This window comes from Arvicola amphibius, chromosome 13 (genome assembly GCF_903992535.2).
Source record: "Arvicola amphibius chromosome 13, mArvAmp1.2, whole genome shotgun sequence".
In the NCBI taxonomy this organism is placed as follows: Eukaryota; Metazoa; Chordata; class Mammalia; order Rodentia; family Cricetidae; genus Arvicola; species Arvicola amphibius.
In genome coordinates this window covers 41,183,021-41,209,420 of record NC_052059.1, presented here as the reverse complement: position 1 = coordinate 41,209,420, position 26,400 = coordinate 41,183,021, and the positions used below count along the sequence as shown (strand labels likewise).

At 39.3% G+C, this 26,400-nt stretch overlaps 1 protein-coding gene across 1 annotated transcript in view; it reads left to right on the top strand.

Annotated features, from left to right (window-relative positions):
• Positions 1–24,268, top strand: part of Sucla2 (succinate-CoA ligase ADP-forming subunit beta) — a 35,061-nt gene extending 10,793 nt beyond the window's left edge. The window contains exons 4-11 of the mRNA XM_038309882.2: positions 58–220; positions 4,903–5,031; positions 7,205–7,343; positions 18,016–18,177; positions 18,269–18,411; positions 20,200–20,320; positions 21,832–21,920; positions 23,488–24,268. Coding sequence (XP_038165810.1) covers positions 58–220; positions 4,903–5,031; positions 7,205–7,343; positions 18,016–18,177; positions 18,269–18,411; positions 20,200–20,320; positions 21,832–21,920; positions 23,488–23,562 — 1,021 coding nt within the window. The 3' untranslated portion in view covers positions 23,563–24,268. The remainder of the gene's footprint in view (positions 1–57; positions 221–4,902; positions 5,032–7,204; positions 7,344–18,015; positions 18,178–18,268; positions 18,412–20,199; positions 20,321–21,831; positions 21,921–23,487) is intronic.
• Positions 24,269–26,400: the final 2,132 nt, after the last annotated feature.

Here is a 26,400-nt window from a genome sequence, read left to right as displayed (position 1 = left end):
GGTACAGATTTTTTCACATGGAAAACAGAAGGATTTGAATTCTTTTTCTTATTATAGTCCAGAAGAAGCAAAAGCTGTTTCCTCCCAGATGATTGGGAAAAAATTGATCACCAAGCAGACGGGAGCGAAGGGCAGAATATGCAATCAAGTTTTGGTGTGTGAGCGGAAATATCCAAGGAGAGAATGTTACTTTGCAATAACAATGGAGCGGTCATTTCAAGTGAGTACTTGTAGACAAGACACATGAGGAGTTATGACATTCAGTTTCAGAAGTTGAACATTATGTATATGAGGAATAAGAAGTATTATCCATAACTCACACAGAGAATTTGTCATTTTTGAAAAACAGTATGGTAAAATTTGACATGTAATATAATTTTTAAAAAACTGAGCTGGCTAGTGGTGGCTCATGCCTTTAATCCCAGCACTTGGGAAGCAGAGGCAGTCAGATCTCTGTGAGTTCGAGACCAGCCTGGTCTACAAGAGCTAGTTCCCGGATAGGCTCCAAAGCCACAGAGAAACCCTGTCTTGAAAAACCAAAAGAAAAGAAAAGAAAAAAAAAACCCAAACAAAAAACAAAACAAAACAAAAAAACTATCAAAAAGACCCAACTGTAATACTTAATACTTTGGGTTTTCAAGTTGTTAATGTTCATTTATAATAGTTTAACTCTCTGGAGATCATAATTGAGTTAATGAACTGAGAAAATTAGTTTCTTGTGTGGCAAAATAGTCTTATCAAAACAAAAGTCAGAATAAACAAAAAACATTTATCTCTTGTCATCGTGTTCTTTTTCCACTTCTGGGTATATACTGTTTTCCTCTTCGTTAGGTTTTCTGTTTGACTGGGTTATTTGGTATGAGTTGAAGGGTACATTAGTGAGTGATAGAGTTTTGAAGGAACACGGCAATTTAAGGAGCGTTCTGTGGACCCTGACATTGAAGCATTGAACATAGGAGGCATTAACTTGAGTTGCGCCCTTTTCCAGACAAGATGCACGGCGGATATCCTATACTGTAACTGGCCTTTTGAGCTCAGTAAGTTTTTATAGACTACTTGGTGTGTTAACTAGTAATGTTTACTTGATACAAGCATCTTAAAATTTTTAATTTTTATAAGCGGTATTTCTTGAGGTATAACACTAGGTGGTAGTAAGAACCCACTTAATGTGATTTTAAAAAGCATTCTTTCATTTTTCAGTGAGGGAAAAGATTGCTCTGTGTGGTATAATTTAATTTTGTAAGTTATTTCAGACATTGCAGGACGCTAATCGCCACACAGACGTGCGGAGGCTGTGTTTCATCCCTCCCTTCCTTTACACGTCTTTCCTACGTGGCTTACGTCAGTGCCTACTGTTATGTTAGTAAATACCTGGACAAACCGAGGGAGACTGACTTTAGGTTTTGTTTTGCTAGTGAGTGTGTATGTGTGTGTTCATGTGTGCAAGTGTACAGGCATGCATAGGTATGTGCCATGGGGCTGTATGGAGATCAGCAAGCTCCCAGGACCCACCTGTCTCCACCTGCAGAGGATTATGGGGTACTGTGTTGTGCCCAGATTTCTTTCTTTTTTAAAGGTTTGTTTTGAGACAGTCTTACTCTGAAGCCCATACTGGCCCCAGACTTGTAGGGATTCTTTTGCCTTAGCCTTCTGGGTGCTAGGATTACGACTTCTGGCCAGAATATCTTACCTTGAGTATAGTGAATGCAGCAAATTGAATGTTTTATTGTTAAGGAAACTGAATATGTTATTAAAGATAGAGCATTTGGGAGAAGGATCAAATTTGAGTTCATTTTAAGAACTTAAATATTCAGAGAAGCATTTGGGTCTTATTAATGGAAACATGCTTTTATTTCAATTGTAAAAGTATGTGTATTAATTCAGAATCAGAATACTGTAATAGTGAAATCGTTTGGCCAAAAGCACTATGCTCATTTTGTTTGAGACAGAGCTTTTCTCTACATCCCAGGATTGCAAATTACAAAGCTCTTTGATACTGTCATCTTAGATTGATGCAGCTGGGGACATGGCTCAGCACTCAGATAGCATGAAGAGGCCCTAGGTTTTAGAACCAACCATCTTAAAAGTCAGTCAACAATTACAGCTAGAAAGCAAAGGGTATTTATTGATTGAATTACAATTGTTCACATGCCTAGGTATGGTTATGCCTGCTTATAATCCCAGCACTGAGGAAACTGATGCAGGAAACAGAAGACTCTTTGAGTTTGAGACTACTTGGGCTTCCTAGGGAGTACCAGGCCAGCCAGCGCGCCTCTCTTCTATACTTGAGTTGGAGATCCCTCTGGTCTTTGGTAGTAATAACACATGGGAATACTTGAGCAGATATTTTTGTGAGTTGGTGTGCCAGACCAGCAGACATGGAGTAACCACTCTAATGCTTTGTTAAGTGAGCTACTGACGTTTGCCTACTGTCTTTGCATTGCCTTTGTCCTGAGAAAATCGAATTTGTCAAATGGACTTTGCTACTTTATTTTTCTAGTAAACTTGATAATCTGTTAAATAAGTGGTTCACTTGACTGTCAGATTTTGGCTTTTGTAAAAAGTACTAAAACAATTCCATAAATTTTTTCTTAAGCAGATCTTTATTATAGTGAGTGGCTTCTATAAACTTTAAATTCAAACTTAATTTAAGGGAAGGATTCTTGAAAGAAAAAAAACCCAAAGAACTTAGGTTATGAACATGAAAATAACATTATTAGTGTAAATATATTTGAACTTATAGCTATCTAATTCCTAGAAACTAAATTGTTTTGATATATTATGATGAATTTAAAAATTAAAACTAGCCAGTGGTGGCGCACGCCTTTAATCCCAGCACTTGGAGGCAGAGGCAGGAGGATCTCTGTATTTGAGGCCAGCGTGGTCTACAAGAGCTAGTACAGGCACCAAAGCTACAGAGAAACCCTGTCTCGAAAAACCAAACCAAACAAACAACCAAACCAAAACAAAACCCAAAAAATTAAAACCAAAACTCATTTTTTTTTCAAGACAGGGTTTCCTTGTAGTTTCTAGAGCCTGTCCTGGAACTAGCTCTTGTAGACCAGGCTGGCCTCGAACTCAGAGATCTGCCTGCCTCTGTCTCCCAAGTGCTGGGATTAAAGGTGTGCCAAAACTCATTTTGAAGTACTTTTCAAATGCCTGTAGAGAATGAACAAATCTTTATTAACCTGTGAAAGATATCATAGACTAAGTTTGAATAAAGGCTTTTCACCTTCTTTTATATTTCATAGGTATCTATTTTTAAACTGGAAGACAATTCTAATTCCTTTTTCTTTCTACATTATTATTTTATTTTGTGTGTATGTGCAAATGATTGCCCACACTCATCTGTGTCGTAGTATATGGGTTAAAGTAAGGACAACTAGAGGATTCAGTTCTCTCCTCCTCCCTCTGCCTGTGGAACCTGGAGTATTGAACAAAGGTCTCAGTTCAGGGAGTTATCGCCTGCTGACCTCCCTCCCTCCCTCCCTCCCTCCCTCCCTCCCTCCCTCCCTCCCTCCCTCCCTCTCTCCCTCCTGCCCTCCCTCCCTCCCTCCCTCCCTCCCTCCCTCCCTCCCTCCCTCCCTCCCTCTTTTCCTTCTTTTCCTCTCTTACTTTCTACTGATTTCCTTGTTATTTGAGTCTTGCTCTATTTGAGAGTTTATTAATGTTGATCTTTTTTAGCTGGCTAATTCTTAGTTTTGTCTATTATTTTTAAATCCATGTCATATTATCACCAAATGGCTGTCATATGTTCTAGTATGTTACCGTTGATTAAGTTTTATGATGGCTGCTTAAATCAGTCCTCTTCTGAGGTACTCTGACTGCTACCCCTCCCTTGGGTCTGGAAGCAGTTAAGAGCAGTGTTTTACTAGGGTTTCTATTGCTCTGAAGAGACACCATGACCATGGCAACTCTTATAAAGGAAAACATTTAATTGTGGTGGCTTACTTACAGTTCAGAGGTTTGGTTCATTTTCTTCATGGTGGAAAGCAAGGCAGCGTGCAAGTAGTCATGGTGCTAGAGAAGGAGCTGAGAGTTCTTGCATCTTATAATAGGAGCATATGTGAGCCCTCAGAGCCCACCTCCACAGTGACACACTTCCTCCAACGAGACCATGCCTACTCCAGCAAGGCCCCGCATCTCAGTAGTACCACTCCCGTAGGGGGCCATTTTCTTTCAAACCACCACAGGCAATATGCACCTCATAACCCCTAATAACATTTAAAGTGACCTCTGAGAGTGGGTAATGAAGGGCTAGGAGATAGACAGATTCCCTGATAGACAGATAGGGAGAGGAGCCATGACTAGGAATAAAGATGGTGAACTTTTTCTTCATTCTCCTGACCAAAGACAAGTCTGGCAGCTTAAAAAGGCCTTGTGGACTCTCCTCCTGACAGTGAAGCTCCTGCTGATTTAATCATTTGTGCTTACACCTTATTTTCTTCATGCTTTTTGTAGCAATAGCCAGGGCTGTTATTGCAAGGTGGTTTGTTTTCTTTTTATTTACTTGTAGGAGGACTAAGAGCTCAGAAAACCTGCAAATTTTTCCTTAGATGCTTTCTTGTTTTCACTTAAACAGTACTTTAATGCCCCTTCAGGTTTATGTGTGAAAAATGCATGTTATATTTCATATATTTGATTATATATATTTGATATAAGTGTTTTTTAATCTTTTTCTCTTATAGGCAAGGTATCAATTTTGTTTTTTTTCTGCTTCTCTTACATTTCTCTCAGTTAAAAATTTATAGTGGTTACTTGTTGGAGATATGCTACATTGTAAAGAAAATTTAAATACGATGTGGGAACAGTAGATAGAAATCTGATAGTGCATAGGTTAATTTTAAAATTGTATTGAGTCTCCAGTGAAATTTGATACTTTGTCTTCTTCCTCTCTTATAGGGCCCTGTATTGATAGGAAGTGCACAAGGTGGCGTTAACATTGAAGATGTGGCTGCTGAGAATCCTGACGCCATTATTAAAGAACCTGTTGATATAGTAGAAGGCATCAGAAAGGAACAAGCTGTGGCAGTATGTTGTGTTCCGAAACATCTTTAGTTTTTAGTGAGATAATTATAATACTTAAGAAAATATAGTTAACTTTGTAAAACACTAAACAAAGCAGTTTATATTTTGAAATTATAGTTTTTGAAAGTACCTACAGTATTTTTCTTTGTAGGCTTCATAAATGTTTCTTGAAAAAACAGGGCTGCTTTTAAATGGGCCACTGTGCCATTGCTGTGTCAGTAACACTAACAATAATTCCTTAATGTTTTCACATACCCCGTCATTGTCAGTTCCCTAACGATCTCAGTATTGCTTCTTAGAGAAGTCAAGACATAAAATCCCTTCACTGTGACTTATTAATATGTCACACAGCACTTTTTTTCTTATGTATAGGTCTCCTTTTCCTCACTTTTGAATTTATTTGTTGAAGAATCTGGTGATTTATCAATCATTATTTTCATAGTGTGAGTCATTTTAAATGTTCCCTGTCCCCATTCTTTCCCTGTAAATTGTGAACAGTGGTAGAGAGGCTTCTTACAGCACACGCAGTCACATTTGTTTACTGTTCCTCTGGTTTTCTGTTCTTTCCTCCCCCCACCCAGCCTCTATACGTCCTTCCAAACAAACAAAATGCGGTATCTTTGAAGATTGCTTGGTATTTTAATGATGTTGTTAAATTAGATTATTTGGTTTATGTATAAAAGTAAGTTAAATAGCTTGCTGTGGATATAAACACAAGGCTCGTCAGTTGCTGTGAATAAAACATTGTTAAAATTGAAGTCTAGCAACAGCAGAACTTGACTGGCTCGGGGCTCACAGGACAGAGGGGCTTTCTCTAGTGAGACCGTGACTTAAACCGGTGAGTGACAGCATAAATATTCAAAAGGCAGACTTGATTCATTAGTAGTTATGTGAGGGTGAAGACTAGAGAATGTAGTTCAGATGAGGAAGCAAATATTTGTAAGAGCTAAGATGAAGCATTTTAAAAACAGCGGGAATGGCACATCTCTCAGTGCTTGGCAATATATGACATACTGGATTAATGAGAACCATTTTGCACTTCTCAGATATTTAATTATATATAAAACTAATGAAAATCTGTATAGTGAAATGGTGCTTATAGTATTATTTTTAATTTAAAAAAATCTCTTCACCAAATGACATTTTTTTTTGTTTTTGTTGGCTGCTTTAGTTTTTGCTACTTTATTATTTGACTCTACATGAATCATATTTGCCCTCAAAGGATTTAAAGTTCTTCTGTTACTGAAAATCAAGAATGTGTTGCACCCTTTGAAAGTTGAAACAGAAAAAAGAATTCTCTGTAGTGTTTCTGAGCAGACTACTGTCCTGTGTATCACTGTTTAAAATTTCTCATGGAACTTTGAAACTGATAATTGTTCTAACTGGGAAAATAGCTCGGTGGTAGAGCACTTGGCATGCATGTAGGAGGTCCTAGGTGCTGTTCCTGGCAGCAACCCAGCAAAAGAGATGGATACTCTTCGCATCATAGAAACTGTGAACGAGAAATGGTGGCTTGTGACTTTGATATTTGTTGTTTAAAATGCTTCTAGATATCTAGTCTCTGATTCAGGTTTCTGCTCAATTCTGTAGCTCTTATAAATACCTAATCTCCAGGGCATGCCAGAGTTGAGTTTTGAATGGAGGAGCTGGTGTCCTTTAATTATATCTGTCCTATTGGCCCAGTAGACATGCCTTGGTGTTACCTTAAAGAGGAAGTAGGATACTTTCATAACTTTGATCAGTGTTTGGACCATTGAGATTATCAGCCCACTTTTTAGATGTAGTTTTAACAAAATGTAAGTCTCTCTTTCTTCTCTGTATCATTGTAATTTTTAGTACATGTGCTGCTAAAGTGAGCACGTAAGTCTTTATTCCAGTTTAGGTTGACTGGGAACTGGGCAGTTGGGAAGCTATGGAATGAATGCTGGCACTGTAATCCAGGATAATGGCCAGCACTTGATCTCTGAGTCATTTTTTTGATTTGTAAAATGGGCATAAAGCATACCCTGTGAGGATTTTGAAACAAGTTTTGTTGTTTAAACCTTTAGTGGTGGCTCTTTAGTGAGTGTTAACTACAGCTCATGCTCATCTTTTGAAATGATAGTTTTTGTTTGCAATATTTTAATGCTGATTGGACATGTGCAAACTTCTACTGAAAACGGCAAATTACTTTCAGCTTGCACAGAAGATGGGATTTCCGGATAATGTTGTGGATTCTGCAGCAGAAAACATGGTCAAGCTGTATAACTTTTTTCTGAAGTATGATGCGACGATGGTGGAAGTAAACCCAATGGTGGAAGACGCCGATGGACAGGGTAACGTGTCCTCCTCTGTCCTCCTCTGTCCTCCTCTGTCAGGTGCCGAGTGTCATCTGGTGTTGGTGCCGTAAAGCAGGACTCGTTCCTGTGCAGCTGTTTATGTTCTCATGAATTGATGTAAGCAGATTTGGAAAAAACCCACTAAAATACAAATTGAGTCGCACTGTCTCATATGGTGACTGCCAGTCAGTCACAGTCACAGGTGTCTAGTTAAATTAATGAAAGAGACAGAATTGAAAGTCCACGTGAGTAGTCATGTCACACCCCAGGGGTCACTGTATCAGAAGGGACAGAAGTGGAGCATTTCCACCTGGGCAGAGGGTCCGGAGGGGCAGTGCCAGGTTGGAGTAATGAGGGCTGTGGCAAGAGCCAGTTGTGATCTGGGCCTGCATGTTTGGATCTTTTGTGTGAAAGAATATGCTCAGGCATGAAGCCGTTTCATTATGAAGAGTGGCTTGTCTGTCTGGGCTCTCTGTAGCGCATGTGTGACTGGCACATCATTTAAATCACTGTGCCCTCCATGTAGCCAGTTTTTGTCTTTTTTTTTTTAATGTGAGTTATTTTTTTCCCTACCCTAATTTTGTATTAAGTGCTTCTCCTGCTGAAATCTCTGTGGTTTTGTTTAGAGGCTTGGACATTGAGCCCTCTTTACGGATCTGCAGTCCTGTTTTCACTTTTTTACCTCTGGTTTCTTCTGTTCTTTATCAAAGAAACCAATTTTATTTAGTCATTTATATGATAATGTAAAAAATGAATAAATTGTCTTGTAATAGTAAGCACAGTTTGTAAAACAATATAATAAAACATTTCTGAAGAGTGAGGGGATCCCATGTAGAACATCTGGTATTGCTGTCTGATGATGCTGTTTGAGAGAGGTCAGTCAGCACTGAAAACAAGCCCTTGACTCATTGCAGCTTGATTACAGCAGCTACGAGCTGCTGTTGTAGAATGCTGTTGTGCTCTTGACTGGGTGTGCGTTTTCAGGTTGGCTTTTCTTAGTTTTCTTACGTGTGTGTTTGGGACGTTGTGTGCTTATTAAAAATGTCAGTGCCCAGGGGAAGAAGTGCTGTGGCCAGGACTATCTGTCTGTGCAGGGCCTGCTAGGCCACACTGTGCTCTGTTGGTGCCTTGCACATCTTAGCCTTAAAATTACATAGAAGAACCTTTTCTAGTTATATCTTTACTACATCTGTGATCGTGTTTCATATAGATTTTAGAAGATTTGGGGGTCAATTAGTATTTTTAAGGTATGTTTTGATCTTTTAGTAATAAGGCTTTATGAGATCTTTTTCCCTGGCAGGTTTCTCTTCATGCCTTCTCTCCTGTCCCTTCCTGTCATTGTTGTATATCTTCAGAGTCAGTCTCCTGTCCCTCCTAGCCCGTCATTCTCATGTATCCTCAGAGTCGCGAAATGTTAACGTCCTGGTCTTTATCTTCAAACCGACCATGAAGAAATGGTGTTTTGTCTAATTTGGTCAGTTCTTTGATATCTACTAATGTGTGTGTGTGTGTGTGTGTGTGTGTTCCATGTGCTGTTGAACATGTTTTCTGTTGATGCTCTTTGTTCACCAGTGTCACTTTTCCGTGTCCGATAAAACAGTTCAGAGCTCGAAGTGACTTAGAACTAGTTCTTTCCCTTCCTAGTTCCAGGCTAGAAGTCCAAGCTCATTTTCACATAAATTCCAGTGTTAGCAGGGGTGCATGTTTTCAGAGGCTGCAGTGACGTGCCTTTCTCTTAAGTTCACCCCTTCCTGCTAGTGCTCCTTGGTCTGTAGGTGCTTCATTTCAGTCTCTGCGTTGGTTCTTTCTCTTCTATGTATGAGTCCCTCCTCTCCTTGCTTTCTCTTGTAAGGATGCTTTTGGTTGCTGTAATCCAGGGTATATCTAATATCACCGTCCTTGTCCTAACCACGTCTGTAGAGACCCCATTATATCAAGTATTACAGTTTCTGTGCATTAGTGACTTGCTTGCTATAGTACACAAATTTGTTGAGTTTTTCTTACTACGTTGGTGACATCTAGATATTTTCATATTAGTTTCATATTACTCAAATTAAAACAATGTAATTAAGTATGGGGGCCATTTTTATTTAAGCTCCCTCATTCTACTCCCTGGCCTTAGTAGATCATAACCGTAACATAATGCAGAAATGCATTGGGCCCAACTTTACAAAAGTTCTTATAGTCTTTAACAGTCTAAAACTTGTATTAAAAATTCAAAGTTCAGCCTACAAACCACAATCCCAGAGAATTTAGACAACAGTGAGGACACTAAGAGATACTTACATAGATAAAATCTACATGGAAAGTAGAAAGTAGAAAAAGACAAGATCTCCTGAGTAAATTGGGAGCATGGGGACCTTGGGGGAGGATTGAAGTGGGAGGGGAGAGGCAGGGAGGGGAGCAAAGAGAAATGCATAGCTCTATAAATATTAATAAAAAAAGTTGAATAACTGTTAAAAAATCCAAAATTCAAAGTTTCTTCTGAGATTCATATAATCTTTTAATTGTAATCCCCTGTAAAATTGAAATCAAAAAGCAGATCACATACTTCCATCATATGATGGCACAGTGTATACATTATTGTTCCAAAGTGGAGGCCAAGGAGCATAGTGAGGACCAAAGCAAGGCCAACCCCCTGCTGGGCAAACTCCAGACCCTGCATCTCCATGTCTGATAGCAAAGTGCTCTTCAGATCTCCAACTCCTTTTGTCTTTTTTGACCTCAACGTGCTTCTCTCTCTTGGGCTGGTTTCTCTCCCTGTTAGCAGCTCTCCTCATCAGGTCTCCCGTGGCTCTGGCATCTTTATCGTTTTAGGGTTTCCAAGGCAGTCCAGGCTTCGCTTTCACAGCTTCAAACAGTGACCTCTTGGGCCTCGTGCAGGGACTCTGCTGACACAAGTCTTGCTTCTGAGTTTCCTTAGACATGGAGAAGAGTCCATAATCTCTTTCTCTATCCCTGACCCTATGGCCAGAACTGTGTGGCTGAAGCTGTCTTACTTGTGCTGGAACATGGCCCCTTATTCCGTTGCATTTCATTTGCTTTCTGTTTCCAGTTGTTTCCTTCGCTGTCTAAACTTGTCTATCCTGTCTATCCTGGAACTCGCTCTGTAGACCAGGCTGTCATTGAATTTAAACATCTGCCAGCCTCTGCCTTCTGAGTGCTGGGATTAAAGGCATGCACCACCATACCTGGCTCTGAGCTTTCCTTTTAGTTCCTTTTCACAAGTTAGAAACTTAGCTGATGGGAGTCTTACCCTGAGGTCACCACTTCCTTTATTTCATTTAATATCCAACTCTTCTTTAATCTGTTTATTCCCTGAACATAGGACTTAACTCCATTTTACCTTCTGGTGTCCCTTTTCACCTCATTCTGTACATTTTGTATTTACTTGCTCAGCTTGCTCCTTTTCATTATAAAGTGTTATATAATGTTCATAAGAGGGAACATTGGTAACCACAAAACAGAGTCTGTACTAGACTGTTTTGAGATTTCCTTTTCCATTTTAATTCAAAAAGCTCTTCACTTCCGCCTCAGGCAGACTTTTTGGACAAGGGCAAAAAGCAGCCACGTTCTTAGCCAAAGTATCACAAAAACAGTCTCTAGGCCACGTACTAAACTTCTCCTCTGAAACCACGTGAGCCAGGCCTGCACAGTTCAAATTACCCTCAGCACCAGTCTCCCATGTCCAGACTAGTAGTATGGCCTATTAAACGCCCTTCAAGAATTCTCCTGCTTTCCTAATCCAAAGTCCCCAAATCCACATTCCTCCAAACAAAAGCCTGGTCAGTCCTATCACAGCAATTCCCTACTCCTGGTACCAGCTTCTTAGGATTTCTATTGTTTTGAAGAGACAGCCATGACTGTGGCGACTCTTATAAAGGAAAACATTTAATGGGGGGTGGTTTACAGTTCAGAGTTCAGTCCCTCATCCTCCTGACAGGACACAGAGCAACACGCTGAAGAAGGGGCCGGGAGTTCTAGGTCTTGATCCACAGGCACAGCTTGAGCATATGAGAGCTCAAAATCTTCCTCTGTAGTGACACACTTCCTCCAGCAAGGCTATACCTCCTAATAGTGCTACTTCCTATGAGCCAAGCATTCAAACACATGAGTCTGTGGAGGCCATTCCTATTCAAACCACCACAGCTTTCAATCGCATAGCACAATTAGTAAAAACTCAGAGACAGATAGTGGGGTTCAACCTGAAGGTCAGAAAAGCGAAACAGCCAGCCACGGGCTCTTATTTCTACCTTACTCTGAAATGGCGATACTGCCTCCAGGAATCTCAGAATGAGACTTACTGAGAGCTGTCTCCTCCCGTCTTATATTCCTCTCTAGTGCTGGGATTAAAGGCCTGAACCACTACTGCCTGGTTTCTATGGCAAACTAATGTGGCTACTGGGATTAAAGGTGTGTGTCACCACTGCCTGGTCTGTAAGGCTGACCAGAGTGGCTATTTTGCCTCTGATCTTCAGGCAAGCTTTCTTTATTAAAATACAAATGAAATATCACTACAAGTCTGACTTCGTTTATTTTCAAGATGAGATTATTTCTACCTACCTCAATATTAGTAACTATTCATATGTAATGTGTTCTTTTGTTATTGTTTGATTTAAGAACTTTTTAAGTTAAAAAAAAATCCCAGTATTTGGAGGCAGAGGCGGGGGTGGGTCTCTGTGAGTTCAAGGCCAGCCTTGACTACAGAGTGAGTTCTAGGACAGCTAGGGATACACAGAGAAACCCTGTTCTGAAAAACAAAACAAACAACCAAAAACCCTTTAAGTTTTTAGAGTTATGATTTTACTTGGGTTCTATTTCTTCTTTCTAAGAATGCACTTTTTCTAATATTGTTAAATAAACTTTTTCAGGTTTTTTTGTACCTTGACTGTTCACATCCAAGCATCTGAATCTGTCCTTTTTTGTGATGAACACTGTAGTATGTGAAAAAGTCATACACAGAAAGTGGGTGATGCCACTAGATAGGAAACTTTAAAATGTTCCGCTCTTAGGCAGAGTAAAGGTGGTTTCCAGGCGTCTGGTGTGGGGAAATGAGAAGATACCTTGGTCAGAATATTAACTTTCAACTGAGCATCTCTACGACCTAACTGTGGCAGGTGACGCACAGAGCATTAGAATGAAGGCGAGAGGTCATAGTTTGACTAGGCCAACTGCTGGGTTTCTGGTGTGAGCCTCTCTCGGTGACGGGTTTACAGGGGTGGAAACATGTTGAGAAGCCCCACCATGGGGACAGGGAACCAAGAAAATCCTGGGTTCAGGCTTGCTCTTTAATTACAGCTTGCTTTCATATAAACTAGCCAACGCCAAAAGAGCCACGTTAACCCATTCAGAGAGCAGCACCCTCTAATGGTTGGCTGTACTAGCCTTTCCTCTTAAAGGTTCCAGCATGTCCTACATATCACAGGACTGACCTTCTAAACTACAGGACCTTTGGGGGACTCTTGGAAATCACATCATACTTTGAATACTGACTCAGGTCTCATGTTTGTACACCAGGCACTCTTACCCATAGAGTCATCTTTCTAGCCACTGGTTGCCACCATTTCTACTAGAGCAAGACTTTGGTGTTTACTATAGATTTTAATTCTACATTATTGTTTTTATTTTTCTTGTTAAAACAGAATGCCTTCTGTGCATCTCAGCTGGCCCTCCATGTTTTTTATCTTCTATTTTGTATTAAACAGTTTTGAATTCTCACTTCACGAACATTCATTCTAAGTATAGTATGTTTATAGTAAATTAAAAAAACTATGTATTTTTCATTAACGAGAGTGTACTAATGCTAGCTACTGCTGTAAGTCCAAATGTGGCCCTCCCTCTTTAGTTCTTTAACATTGACAGGTACTTCTGTGAGGTAGGTGTTATTGTTGTCTTTATTTTATAGATTATAAAATTGGGAAACAAGATATAAAGCTTGCCTGAAGAATTGTGACTACCTGTAAAGATGTGCTGTCTGCCCCAGATCAGTGACCTGAAGGACTTGAGCTCCTCATCCCAGCAGTTTCTGTTAGGGACATGGATACTGCTATGCTAGGAGCAGGGGGAGCCTTTAGAAAGCTGTATTGTAGGGTCTAGTTATAAGCATTACAGATTGACAGATGGTACATCTTTAGTTCCAAAAGTATTCGATAAAATATAGTTATCTTTTTGTAAACTGTTGTCATAAAACATAATATATAGTATAAATTTGGAGATGTTTCCATAGCAGTCTTTAAAATGGTAGTTTAAAGACATATTTGGTAACTAAATTTAGACTTGCTGTTTTGTGTAGTTTTGTGGGAGCATATCTACTGGGTAGGATGAAGTACACATCTTAATGTATTCAGTGAAGTTGTCTGAATAATGGAAAGATGGAGACTTAAGAGACTGTTTTTTAAGTAAAGGCAAAACAAGGTCTAACATCAGGATAATATAAAAAATTATGAGTTGGCCATAGTAGTACGTGCCTTTAATCCTACCACTTGGAAGGCATAGGCAGGCATACCTCTATGAGACTGAGGCTAGCCTGGCTTACATAGCGAGTTCTAGGTCAACTAAGACCACATAGTGAGAGCCTATCTTTAAAATAGAAACAAACAAACAAAAAAAAAACTGAATGGATTTGCTTAAATAGCTTATCATCCATTGTCATTAGATCTCTTAGAGGTCCTCCAGTGATTACTTCCATTCCCTGCCAGAATTTCAATCAAAATGAATATGACAATTTAATTACAGAATTAGATAATCTGCCTACTCAAATACTAGTCCATAGTAGGACAGAATTTGTCCTGGATTAGCAGAGAACTTGTTTTCCTGGGCAGCTCACTCCAAGAGAACATGTATTTATGATATTTGCTTTCATAAGATAGATAATTTGTTATTCATCTTTTGGGAAGAAGTGAATATAAAGAGGAGGAAATAGGCCAGAAATCATGTTAATAGTGAATCCTTGTTTTCTTGACCTTACCTCAGCTCTGATATATTGACGAGGACATAGAGCTCTGAACAAGAAGATATTCACTTTCTATTTGGGCTATCCCACTTGGACTCAGAGGCCACTCTTTCCAGTCTTAACTTGCTAACCTTTGGCTAGTCTCTGGGCACACTTTTGGCAAGCTCAGATATTTGCTCCCAGAAGTTTCTAGTAAATAATACACTCATTACAGCTAGAAGAAAGTGTTAGATGAATCCTGAAAAAGTATCTTCTTTTTCCCATAGTAAATTATATTTAATTATTTTGTTTAATACAATATCAGGAGTTCCTGCAGTGATGTTAAATTAGGGAATAAAGATATTCTAGCCAGGCTGTGGTTGTGCGTGCCTGTAATCCCAGCATTTGGGAGGCAGAGGCAGGTGGATCTCTGTGAGTTCAAGGCCAGCCTGGTCTGCAGCGTGAGCTCTAGGACAGCCAGGACTGTTACACAGAGAAACCTGTCTTGAAACAAAGATATTCTAAATACTGCAATAATAAACTGCCTAAGGTCACATCTGGAACCCAAGACTAAATGTGGTGGAGCCTAAAGGCCCTAAACTAGAGCTTCTGCGTTGGAAGGCTATAGCTGTATTCTTTTTAACATTTGTTGTTTTACTCTTGCTAGAGAGATGATTATGGGCAGATTTGGGATTGTTTCAGCTAGAGCAACTTGAACTGCTTCTCAAGGAATGGGCAGTTTCTTCATAGCCTTAAAATGATACTGTTTGGATTTCTAGTCTTTTATTGTACTTTACTTTGAAAGCAATAGGATATTTATAGACCTAAGCGTCTCACAGCTTATCTTCTCTGCACATTACCAACAGCAGTAAAATCCTGCTTGTAAGCCCTAGCCACTGAGGGTCAGGTTCCAGTTCCCCAGGCAGTGCTATGTCCTTAGGCTTTCTCCAGCCCTGTCTAGTGTTGTTAGAAGTCACAGAGTAAGTATGCTCATAGTGAGGAAGATATCAAAAGTGACAAGCAGTTTCTTAGTAAATGATACAAATGTAAGTATCCAGAAATTAGCAACAGTGCATCAGCATGTAATTCATGTGAAAATGAAAGATAAGAACTGTCATTTTTTTTCTCTTATCAATATTAATTTAGTATGATGGATCATTTATTGACTTAATCACTGCTTCCTTTTTGTGATGTGTGTGTGTATGTGCATGTTTAATTTGGTTGATTGATTTTTTTTTTCATTTCCATACTTCATATTTGGTTCTTTTTTAGCACCTCAATTTCCTTGCTGAATTTTTCCTGAGTTTCTCTTCTGAGTTATTGACGATTTGTCTACCTTGGTGACTTCTGTGTCTGGGTCCTTAGTTGATGTCCCTCTCCTTGTCTGCCCAGTAGTCCTCTCATAGTCACTGACCGTCTTTGAAAGTGGAGCTCCGCCTTCGTTTTCTGCTCTCAAGCTGTCTCATCATCTTTTTCCGGCTGTGAAGTGGTTAGCTAGTGTAGTGTTACGGTAGATTATTTTCTCACGCTTCTGCCTTTCTTTGTGTTTTATACTTCTGTTGGGTGACTGTGTCTTCCAGCTTTGTTTTCCACCCTTTCCCACTGTTTTTGTTTGTTTTATTTTATGTGAGTCTTTAGGTGAGTTGCCTTCACTTGACTTTATGTTCAGAAGGAAAGCTAACTACATTAGTAGCAAATATAGTGGTTTAATAGCCATTCCAGTGTTACGTGTGAATAGTACAAGACACTTGTGCCTCCTAATAGGTTCAGAGACAGCAGTACAAGGACACTTGTGGGAAATGTAGTTTTTAGGCTTATCGTTTATTTTTTTGAGATTCATTTTTATTTATAAGTGCTTGCCTGAAAGTATATCTATGTACCTCATATGTGCTGTGCCTGGGGATGTCAATAGAGGGAGTCAGGTTCCCTGGGACTGTATCTACAGTTGTCAGCCACTATGTGTGTACTGGGAATTGAGTCTGGTCCTCTGGAAGAACAGCCAATGCTCTTAACTGCTGAATCATCTCTCTATCCCTGAGTTTCTTATTGTAGAGCTAAGGAAACACTCAAGTAGCAAAGGACTAAAGAGTTAAAGTAAACGTAAAGGAGAGTATATTGTTTCTGGACTTCTGACGAGTAGTAGAGACAATATCGAGTATTAGGTTTAAAGAAAGGATAGGCAGAAGCTTTTTTCAGAGAGTTACAGTTAAAACACACAACAAAGTATAAAAGCATAAACACTAAAACCAATTTAAAAAATAAAGCAATAAAATGTAATATTGTAGTCCATAGAGCATACTAGTTAGAAAGATTAAAGACATGGCTGCCCTACTACACTGGCCCTTTTTCTACTGGTCATGGTGAGGGCTGCAGTCTCAGTAGTTCATCAGGAGAAATCAGTGTGTCCTTCGAAGCTGACGAGCGTTTCTGAGTGACAGCCACTTGGTGCCAGAGCTCTCTGATCTGGCTCCTTAGGCCTGCAGAATATAACCTCATCTCTGGTGCTTTGAAGATCAACCTGTGCAGGGTTTTCTGTGATAGAGGCTGTGTGGGTGCGGGAAGCCTGATCACCTGTGCTTACTTTTTTGGGCCTGTCAAGGTTTTATTCTGCCTGAACCAAGTTCCAGCTTCCATTTCCCATGATGAAGCAGGCAGTGATGGGTGTGTTGGACGTAGAAGCATTAAAAATCCCCAGCTCTTCTCCTCTAAGTTAAGAATCTCCCAGCTTCTGAATCTTGTACCAGAATTCTGCTTCTGTGTTCTTACCCTATACTGAGGAGGAAAGAGTAGGGTGTGGAAAGACCAAGTCAGAAGTCACCTTCATGGGGATGTTTGTGCTGGGCATGGTTCACATGCCTGTAATTCCTGGGGAAGCCAAAGGAGGAGGAATGTGAGTTTGACTCCTAAGACCCTGTCTGGAACAGCCAGGGTTTAGGATGTAGATCAGGGAAGAACTTCCCTACTGTGTGCTGTGCTCTGGGTTAGATGCACATAATACCTCAAAAATAAAAGTTAAAGGAAAAAAAGTAAGAATGATAGAGGAGCAAAACAGGAGCAAGTAGTTACCAGGTTGGTAGTTCCTAAGTATTTTTTGCTTTATCACCCATTCACAGTCTTGGGTTTTGGAGTTTTACTTATTTTGTTCCCCTTTTCTGCTTATTCTTCATAATCTTTTTAAACTTTGAATCACATTGTCAGTTCAGAAATACAGAGAAATAGGCAAAGGCCCTCTGGTCCCTGGACCATAATTTGCTGACTCCTTCAGGTTTTAGGAGCTCCGCTGCCCGGAGAGCAGAGTGAGGAGGAGGAGGACTCGAGGGAGGTTGGCCCTGTTAGCGCTGCTCTGCAAGTCGGGAGACTTAGCCGTTATAAGAGGGGAGTGGATTTAGGATTTTTCAACAAACCGTATCCTTCGGTGGTAAGAAGGTGTGGTGTCTGGGCCCAAGGGAAAGGTTTTTAGCTAAGAACACAGCCATTACACATGTGTAATGTTGTTTAGGAAAGTTTTCTTCTTTTTGTTCTTTGGTGCTGGGATAGCTGTAGGAAAAGTAAATGGGGTATTTTAAATTCCTATTTTTCTTTGAGAAACAGTTTGAATTCATTGTGAACATAAAGTACTTTGAGTAAGTAACAAATTAAAATGTGCTCTTTACTCTTAAACTAAACCATATATATTATTGGATAGTTCTTTGTATCTGTCATAAAATTAAGATTACTTTCTTCATTTTCCTCTCAAAGTGTTATGTATGGACGCAAAGATCAATTTTGATTCAAATTCAGCATATCGCCAAAAGAAGATCTTTGATCTCCAGGACTGGACCCAGGAAGACGAAAGGGACAAACAGGCAGCTAAGGCAGATCTTAACTACATTGGCCTGGATGGGAACATAGGCTGCCTAGGTACCTACTGGGTTTTCCTCTTAGAGGTGGCTTTGCACAACTTCATGTATTTTCTCTGTTCCTTATACGAATCATCTTTCCCTCTTGATAGTAAATGGTGCTGGGTTGGCTATGGCCACAATGGATATAATAAAGCTACATGGAGGGATTCCAGCCAACTTCCTTGATGTTGGTGGAGGTGCCACAGTCCAGCAAGTAACAGAAGCATTTAAGCTTATCACTTCAGATAAAAAGGTAAGGGTGGAGCTTGTGGGTTAGAATTGGAGTTGTGAGAAGTGACTTAGTTAATTGGTAGATGTCATTATGCTGATTCAACATTAAAATTCAGAACATTCATAGTTTGAAAATAGGAATTGAAATCTTATAACTCAGATACAAGTAAGAGAACCTTTGATGGAATTAATGTTGAAATTTAGCAAACTGAAGAAATTTGATTAAATTAGATAAAGATAATATTAATGCCTCTAGTGAACTAGCATGGGAACCATTCATATGGAAGAGTCTTGGTGGTATTATTTGACTGCAAAAGCCTGGGATTGTGAAAATAGATGTACCCATGCATAATTACTCAGTTCATTAATAAATGTTGTTGATGTTGCTGACAATATTTAGGTTTTTGGCATTAGACTTTAGGAAAAGGAAATCACAGATGATACTAGAAGATGGAGAAATATTCCTTGTTCCTGGATAGAATCAAAAAAGATTTTTTTTTACTGTCTTTCCCTTGGAATCTCATAGTTATTTACTACATGTATTATTACTATTGTTTTACACTAAGGATCCAGCTAAAATGAGACATCCTGGGAGTTGGTACCTGTTGTAGTGCAGGGGCAAGTGGTTAAGGACTTTAGAATCCATGTGTGGCCATGTAAACAATTGTAAATATGTTATACTTTTAAAAGCATTGTTTATTTTCATTCATGTATATGTGTGTGTTTGTGTGTATATGTGCAAGTGGGTGCCCATAGAATCCAGAAGAGGATCTCCTGAAGCTGGAGTTGCAGGTGCTCATAAGCCACCTAGTGTGGGTGCTGGGAACTGAACTCTGGTCCTCTGCAAGAATACCAGTCATTCTTCCCTGCTGAGCTCTCTCTCCAGCCCCAGGAGTTAAACAGCTTCTAATGACTGGAGATAGATTTGAAAGTCCTCCGCATATTGGGACAACTTGAGTTCTTAGGAGTTGGGGAGATGAGGAAAACAATAGAACCTGGCCCCTCAGTCTCGTCGAAGGGGACGGAATAAACTGATAGAGACAGGATTTCATCAGGAGAGGGCTGATGCCCAGGCAACAGTGAAGAACACTGAAAGAGCACCTGAGATGGCAGGCTCAGCTGTGATTCAGAGGAGGAGTTGTAGAAGTAGTATGACTTATTGTATTGATAGGACTGAATGTAGCACAAATAATAAAAACCCAGAGACAGATGTTGGGGTTCAACCTGAAGGTCAGAAAAGTAAAGCAGCCAGCCACTGACTCACCTCTACCTCAGACCGAAATGGCAATCCTGCTTCCAGTAACCTCAGAATGAGACTGAGCTGAGACCTGTCTCCTCCCTTTTTATATTCCTCCCTTGGGCTGGGATTAAAGGTGTGTGTCACCACTGCCCAGTCTGTAAGGCTGACCAGTGTGGCTGTTTTACTCTCTGATCTTCAGGCAAGCTTTATTTATTAAAATACAAATGAAATGTCACTACAGCTGAGTGCAGACAACAGCAGGTGACGGGTACTAATAGAGACGCTTCCTGTGACATTGCTGTCGGATGTGACCTGCAGTGTTGTGTTGGTAAATAGGAAGAAGACTGAATTACAAGGTTTTGTTGTAAGAGATGTAGTAGAAAACAAATCTAAGCAAATACTGAAATTAGTGGAAGTAAGTTTTGGTTGGTAGTGAACTGAAAGATAGAAAAGAAAATGATGGTTTTATCTGAAAATGTTCCATGGAACTTGTTTTTATAAGACACATATCCTGCTGTTTTGGAAGAAAAGGACAAATACTTATTCCTTTAATATTTACTTTATTGACAGGTGCAGGCTATTCTGGTCAACATTTTTGGAGGAATTATGAGATGTGATGTTATTGCAAAAGGAATAGTTATGGCAGTTAAAGATTTAGAAATCAGAATACCTGTTGTGGTACGGTTACAAGGTGAGTGTTAAAAATATTGTTTCCAATCGTTTAAATGCTGTAATTGTAAGGAACACAGTTAATTTAAAGTATAATTTTACAAATAGCTATATCCTTTCAGTGAAAGCATTAAATACAAAACTTGGAAACTGTTAGTATTTTTCTGTTGCTGTGATTAAAATACCATGATCAAATGCAGCTTAAGGTGTGGGTGGTGCACACTTTTAATTCCAGCAGTCAGATCTCTGAATTTAAGGCCAGCCTGGTCTACAAAGTAAGTTCCAGAAAAGCTGGGGTTACACAGAGAAACTCTGTCTCGAAAAAACAACACAAAAACAAAAAGGCAGCCTAAGGAAGAATTTATTTTGCCTTACAGTTTCAGAGGACAAGATAGGCTTAATGTGGAACGGGCACTGTGCAGGAGAAGAAGCTGAGATCACATCTCAGTCACACACACAGTAAAGTAGGATGAGGCTGCAAACCATCTCTAGTGATGCACTTCCTCCCCCAAGCCCTCTACCCTAGGAGCTCTGTAGCTTTCCCAAACAGCGCCAGCAGCTGGGGACTGATGTTCAGATACATGAACCTGTCGGGGACATCTCTCTCTCTCAGACACCAGTGTGACTTTTTTTTTTTTTTTTTTTTAAATTTACTACATTGGGCGAAAATGCTCAAAGTTTTGCTCTGTGTAATGTGATGTGTTAGGCTTTTTCTTCTGGACTGCCAATCAGCTCCCAAGTCATGGCAGGGAGACTTACTATGAGTTATGAATGCTCAGCCTTATCACTTATTTTAGTCTGTCTGTATCTGTGTTTTTCCTCAGGGCTTTTTTACCTTTCCTTTTTTCTGTTTATCTTACTTTCCTGCCGTCTCCATGTCTTGCTGGCGCTGCATGGCTTCTGGCCCCAGGCGCGTCCCCCTTGTGCTCTCCTCCTCTTTCTCCTTTGCCTAGATTTCTTCTCCTCATTCTCTCTGCCCACCAGCCCCTCCTATCCCTCTCCCGCCTAGCTATTGGCAGTTCAGCTTTTTATTAGACCAATCAGGTGCCTTGAGCAGGCAGGGTGAAACAGATGCAACACATCTTTACGTAATTAAACATACATCCTTACATCTTTAAACAAGTGTAGCATAAACAAATGTAACTTTACCTTTACACAGTTAAAGTGATATTCCACAACTTAAATGTAACGTATCCTTACTTAGTTAAAATAATATAGTTAAAATAATATTCCATAACAGTGATTTTTTTCTGAGATTCTGGTTTTGCTTTTATTACTATGGATATGGTAAAATGAAGTATTTCACAAGGTAGTTCCAAGTTCTTAGGATATTTTTCTTAAATATTTGTGTTAAGTAATAGAAACTTCCGTGCTGAAATACATATATATAATGTGAAAAAGATTGTACGTATTATGTGTGTGCGTGCCTGTATGCATATATATATACACATATATTTATGCATATATGTATATATGCATGTATGTATACACATATTTAACTCATTTACTTATATTTGCATAAATCATTTCTAGGTACACAAGTTGATGATGCGAAGGTACTAATAGCAGACAGTGGACTTAAAATTCTTGCTTGTGATGATTTGGATGAAGCTGCTAAAATGGTAAGTGGACTCTGATGATGGACAGGATCTGTAGACCTTTAGATTCTGAAATGAACCAGCTAATACTGCTAATATTAATACTGCTAATATTATTGCTTAATCTAGTTATATGGAAAACAAACTTAATTCTGGGGAGTGACGCACATACACACACACACAAACATATATATCCCCCACTGCAATACACATACACACACACACAAACATATATATGTGTATGTGTGTGTGTATGTGTATTGCAATGGGGGTAAAGATTGTGCTCAGCCTCAAATGCAGCAGGAAAGGTAGGAATTTCTGTCTAAGGATCCAGTCAGGTGGTGAGCAAGTAGGAGATTATTAGAAGAAATCAGCATAAGTGAGGGGAAATTCTTGTACAAATTGTACAATGCAGAAGAGTTTGAAGGCAATGAATTTAAAAATTGTTTTTCAGAACCTCTCATACCTTATATCTATTATCCATATTAAACAGTGACCAATTTATACCCAATCTGGTCTAATCTAAGTTCTTACCTATTTCTTCTCTCGTTCATTATTAGTTAGTAAATCCCCATGGGCGTCATTTTATACATCCAAATCATGTATATGAAGGTGAAGTAGTGTGCTGACGGAAAGGAATTCCTGTTGTCTAAACAGGATGTGGCATTCCGTTGTGAAAGTTGAGCAGTTATCTCATACCATCTAGGCTCTTCTGTTAGACTTGGGGTCAGACTGTACTGCAGCTGGGTAATATGTAAGTGCACTTAATCTGTAGCCCTCATGTTTTAAAGCAGTCCTCCTGTAGAGTCTTTCTTGGTCTGGATTTAATAGTTGTAACCCTGAGTATCATCTATTTATTATGTTCTTCTGTTCTCTGTATTTTTCTCCTAAACTGGAAGTTCAGTTTGTAGTATTGACTATGATTGACAATCCTTTCCCTCCCCCCCCCCCCCCGCAGGAATTCTCCTGGTGGTAAAATTTCCATGTATATAGATGAAGAAATAGCTTATATAAATTCACTTATTTGAACTCATATTTCTCTAACTCCAGACTCTTTTTTTTTTCTAACTACTAGGAGAGAAGCTGAGTTTTGGTTTTAGATGTTTAATTTGTATGACATTTTGTATAGAAATAGATAGTCTCATATCTTACAGGGCATTAGAATTTTTATTGGTTAGTGTTACCTCACAGAAAATATATCAGCAATTCTTATATCCAAACTCCTACCCTAATATTATCAATTAAGCTTGTAAGCTTTTTCAAAGTAGGTTTTGTTTTATTTAGTTGTGCTTTGAATTGTGGGATATCTTAAAGGATACTCACTGTTTTTGTCTTCAAGATAAAATTTAGGTAAGACATATCTAGTATAGATCTTTATCAGACATATTTAGTTGACTGTAGGTTATGAAGAATGTCAGACATGACAATCTTGCAAGTGTCAATTCCTAAAAGGCAGTTGTGTGACTTACAGCAATGTCAAAATATCCCTAGTGTTTTAAGTGAAAAAGGTTCTATATTTATTTTGCCTTGGTTTATAATGTGTGTTCACCTTTTATGAACATAGATTCAGAGATGCCCTGTTCTCTTCCAGGTTGTGAAGCTCTCTGAAATTGTGACCTTAGCTAAAGAGGCCCACGTGGATGTGAAGTTTCAGTTGCCAATCTGAGTGAGAACTTGGAGGCTGGCTGCCGGTGTTAATGTGCTGTAGCTCTTTATTATACTGTGGTCTCTGCTATTGTCCCTTTCCTTTTCAGTGTGTGGGGAATGTCATCGCCCATGGAGCGCCTCACGAACCTTTGAAAGCGTTTTGTCTATGTTTGAGTCTGCTGCTCAGAATGGACTGTTTATATAAAGAATGTATGATGCAAATTGCTGGTTTCTTTTGTTTCAGCCATCTTTTTTGCTTCCTCTACTGAACATCACTAGCAGTATGCCTGTTTTCTGTTGTTAGATACAAAGTTCTTCATTGCTAAGAATCCTATAAATAAAATAACTAACTACAAAGATGCTTTATTCTTTAGTATGAAAATATATCTAATAACTGCCTCATTAGAACAGTGGTGTGTGAAAACAATGTTTTATATAAGAAATATTTATCTTCAGCATCAATATCTTAAATGTATCAATCATTATTTATACACAGAACTTTGAAGCACTCCTCAGAATATCTTCTAAGTGTTTTAGAGAAGTAAGTTGTTGATTATTTGAACTTCGTTTTAATCATTACAGGACGAAGATAACTGCAAGTCTTCATGTTTCTGCAGGTAAAAACACCTGCAGGGTTATCAACCTAAATCTTAAGACATATATAAAGAACTTGGTGGGCAAAATTAAGATTGCCAATTTAAGTTAATAAAAGTTTCCCAATGTAATTTGGAGTAGTGTATTGTTTCTTTCTTTTAAAATAGCAGTTGTAGGTGATCATGTTAGTACGTAAGGAGCCCGTTTGTAGATTGTACGGCTGGACATGACAGTACACACATGTCTAAAGCTTTCTGTAGAGGATTCAGTAGAATTCTGTTCACAGGCATACTTTCTAGTACATATCATTACTACTTTTTATGTGTATGTTTGTATCTTTGAATTTGGGGTGGGTATGTGGGGATGCCTTTCTCTTTATAGCCCTCTCTACCTCTTACTTAAAAAGCCCATTTTAACACTGAAAATCTCTAGTAATAGTTAAGTTATAGTCATACACACTACAGTAGTTTCTGTGGAGACTAAACAAATTTTAAGTGTTTGTGTGGTTACACGGATGACTTTGAGGTTTGAATTTGTGGCCTCCTGTGTCAGGCAAACACTTGGCTACTGAGTTACATCACTAATCCTAATTTTGCCCTTCATTGGCTTGGTAGATACTTAAATCTCCTTGATTATACTATATTTAGCATATGCACATAGCCAGGAGGGAAAAACAAAAACAAAATCAGTGCTCAGGCGGCGTGCTGAAGCTGTTGATGTTTTGGTGACATATTTCTATCCGGCAAAGATATGTATTTGGAAGAAAATTTAAATACCAACTATAAATGTTACGCGGGGGCCAAGTGTAAAGGATTGTAGTGAGAACCACGCGCTTCTGTGCGGACAGGAGTGGGAAAAGCGTGGAAGTCAGTTTTCAGGTGTCAGTAATCTGTAGTGTAAATATAAAACTTAAGGTTTGAGTTTAAAGAGTTGAAAACAACAGACAGTAACTAGTGTTGACTTAGAAATTGGTGTCTAAAGTGACTCTGAAGAGCTGGGATTCTGAAGCCGTGTGCCCGAGTGCCAGGATCGGGTCCACTCAGTGTGTCCACAGTGACACGGAGGGGCTGAGATAGGAAGCCAGGAGTTCCTGGAAATCGGGTGCTTCGCTGACTAACATTTGTACTCATATAGGAGGATCTCTGTTGGGTGGAGCCAGATCATTCATTATGGTCTATATGATCAGTACCAGAATTACCTAGAAAGACCTTCTCTCAAGGGAAAAAAAAAAATCCTTTTGTTTTTTAAATTTTATTTTTCAATTAGTGGATAAGTAGTGGGCTTCTGTAAGGCTTTTAAATACATCCTTAGTCTTGGCACTCGGGAGGCAGAGGCAGGCGGATCTCTGTGAGTTCGAGGCCAGCCTGGTCTACAAGAGCTAGTTCCAGGACAGGCTCTAAAAAAAAAAAAGCTGCAGAGAAACCCTGTCTCGAAAAACCAAAAAAAAAAAAAAAAAAAAAAAAACAAACAACAAAACCCTCACCACTCCCTTCCCCAGCCCTGCCTAATCCCTCGTTTAAAGCTCTATATACCCGGTTTCCTATTGCATTGATTCTGCTTTCTCCTCCATTGATCCCTCTCCCACCCCGTTTCCTGACTCTCCAGACACTCCAGGTTATACCCACAAGTCTAAAATGTCAAAGCTAGGCCTTGGTTAGTTCTTATTTAGTGGATTTTCCAGTTTATTTCATTTTTCCTTGCAGCTGATGATGATTCTGCTCTGTCCATGCACCACACTTTACTGATTCATCAGTTGGTGGATATCTAGGCCAGTTCAGTTTCCTGTCTAGTCAGTAGCACAGCAGTGAACATGGCCATGCAGTATCTGTGTACAAGCAGGATGTGGAGCCCTTTGGATACATGCTCAGAAATGATACAGCTGGATGTTCTTGTGTTAGCCTCTCGAGGAGCTTGCACACTGGTTCTACTGGCTATATTATTAATTTACACTCTCATCAACAGAGGCCATGTGTCACCTTTCCCTACATCTTTGACTAGCATTTGATCGCCATTCTGATTGCGTGAGGTCAAGATAGTTTTAGTTGGCATTTCCCTGATGGCTGAATATTTAAGTCATTGCTTAACATTAAAAAGAAAAAATCCTGTTACCCATTTTTATTTCTTTTGAGAATCTGTTCAGTCCCCTACTCCCTACCCCTTAAAGTTGGGTTATTTTCTATATTTTTAATTCTTTAAGCTATTTGCACATTGGCTTATAGCTGTCAAGGATTTTCTCACGTTCTCTGGGCTGCCTCTTCATTTA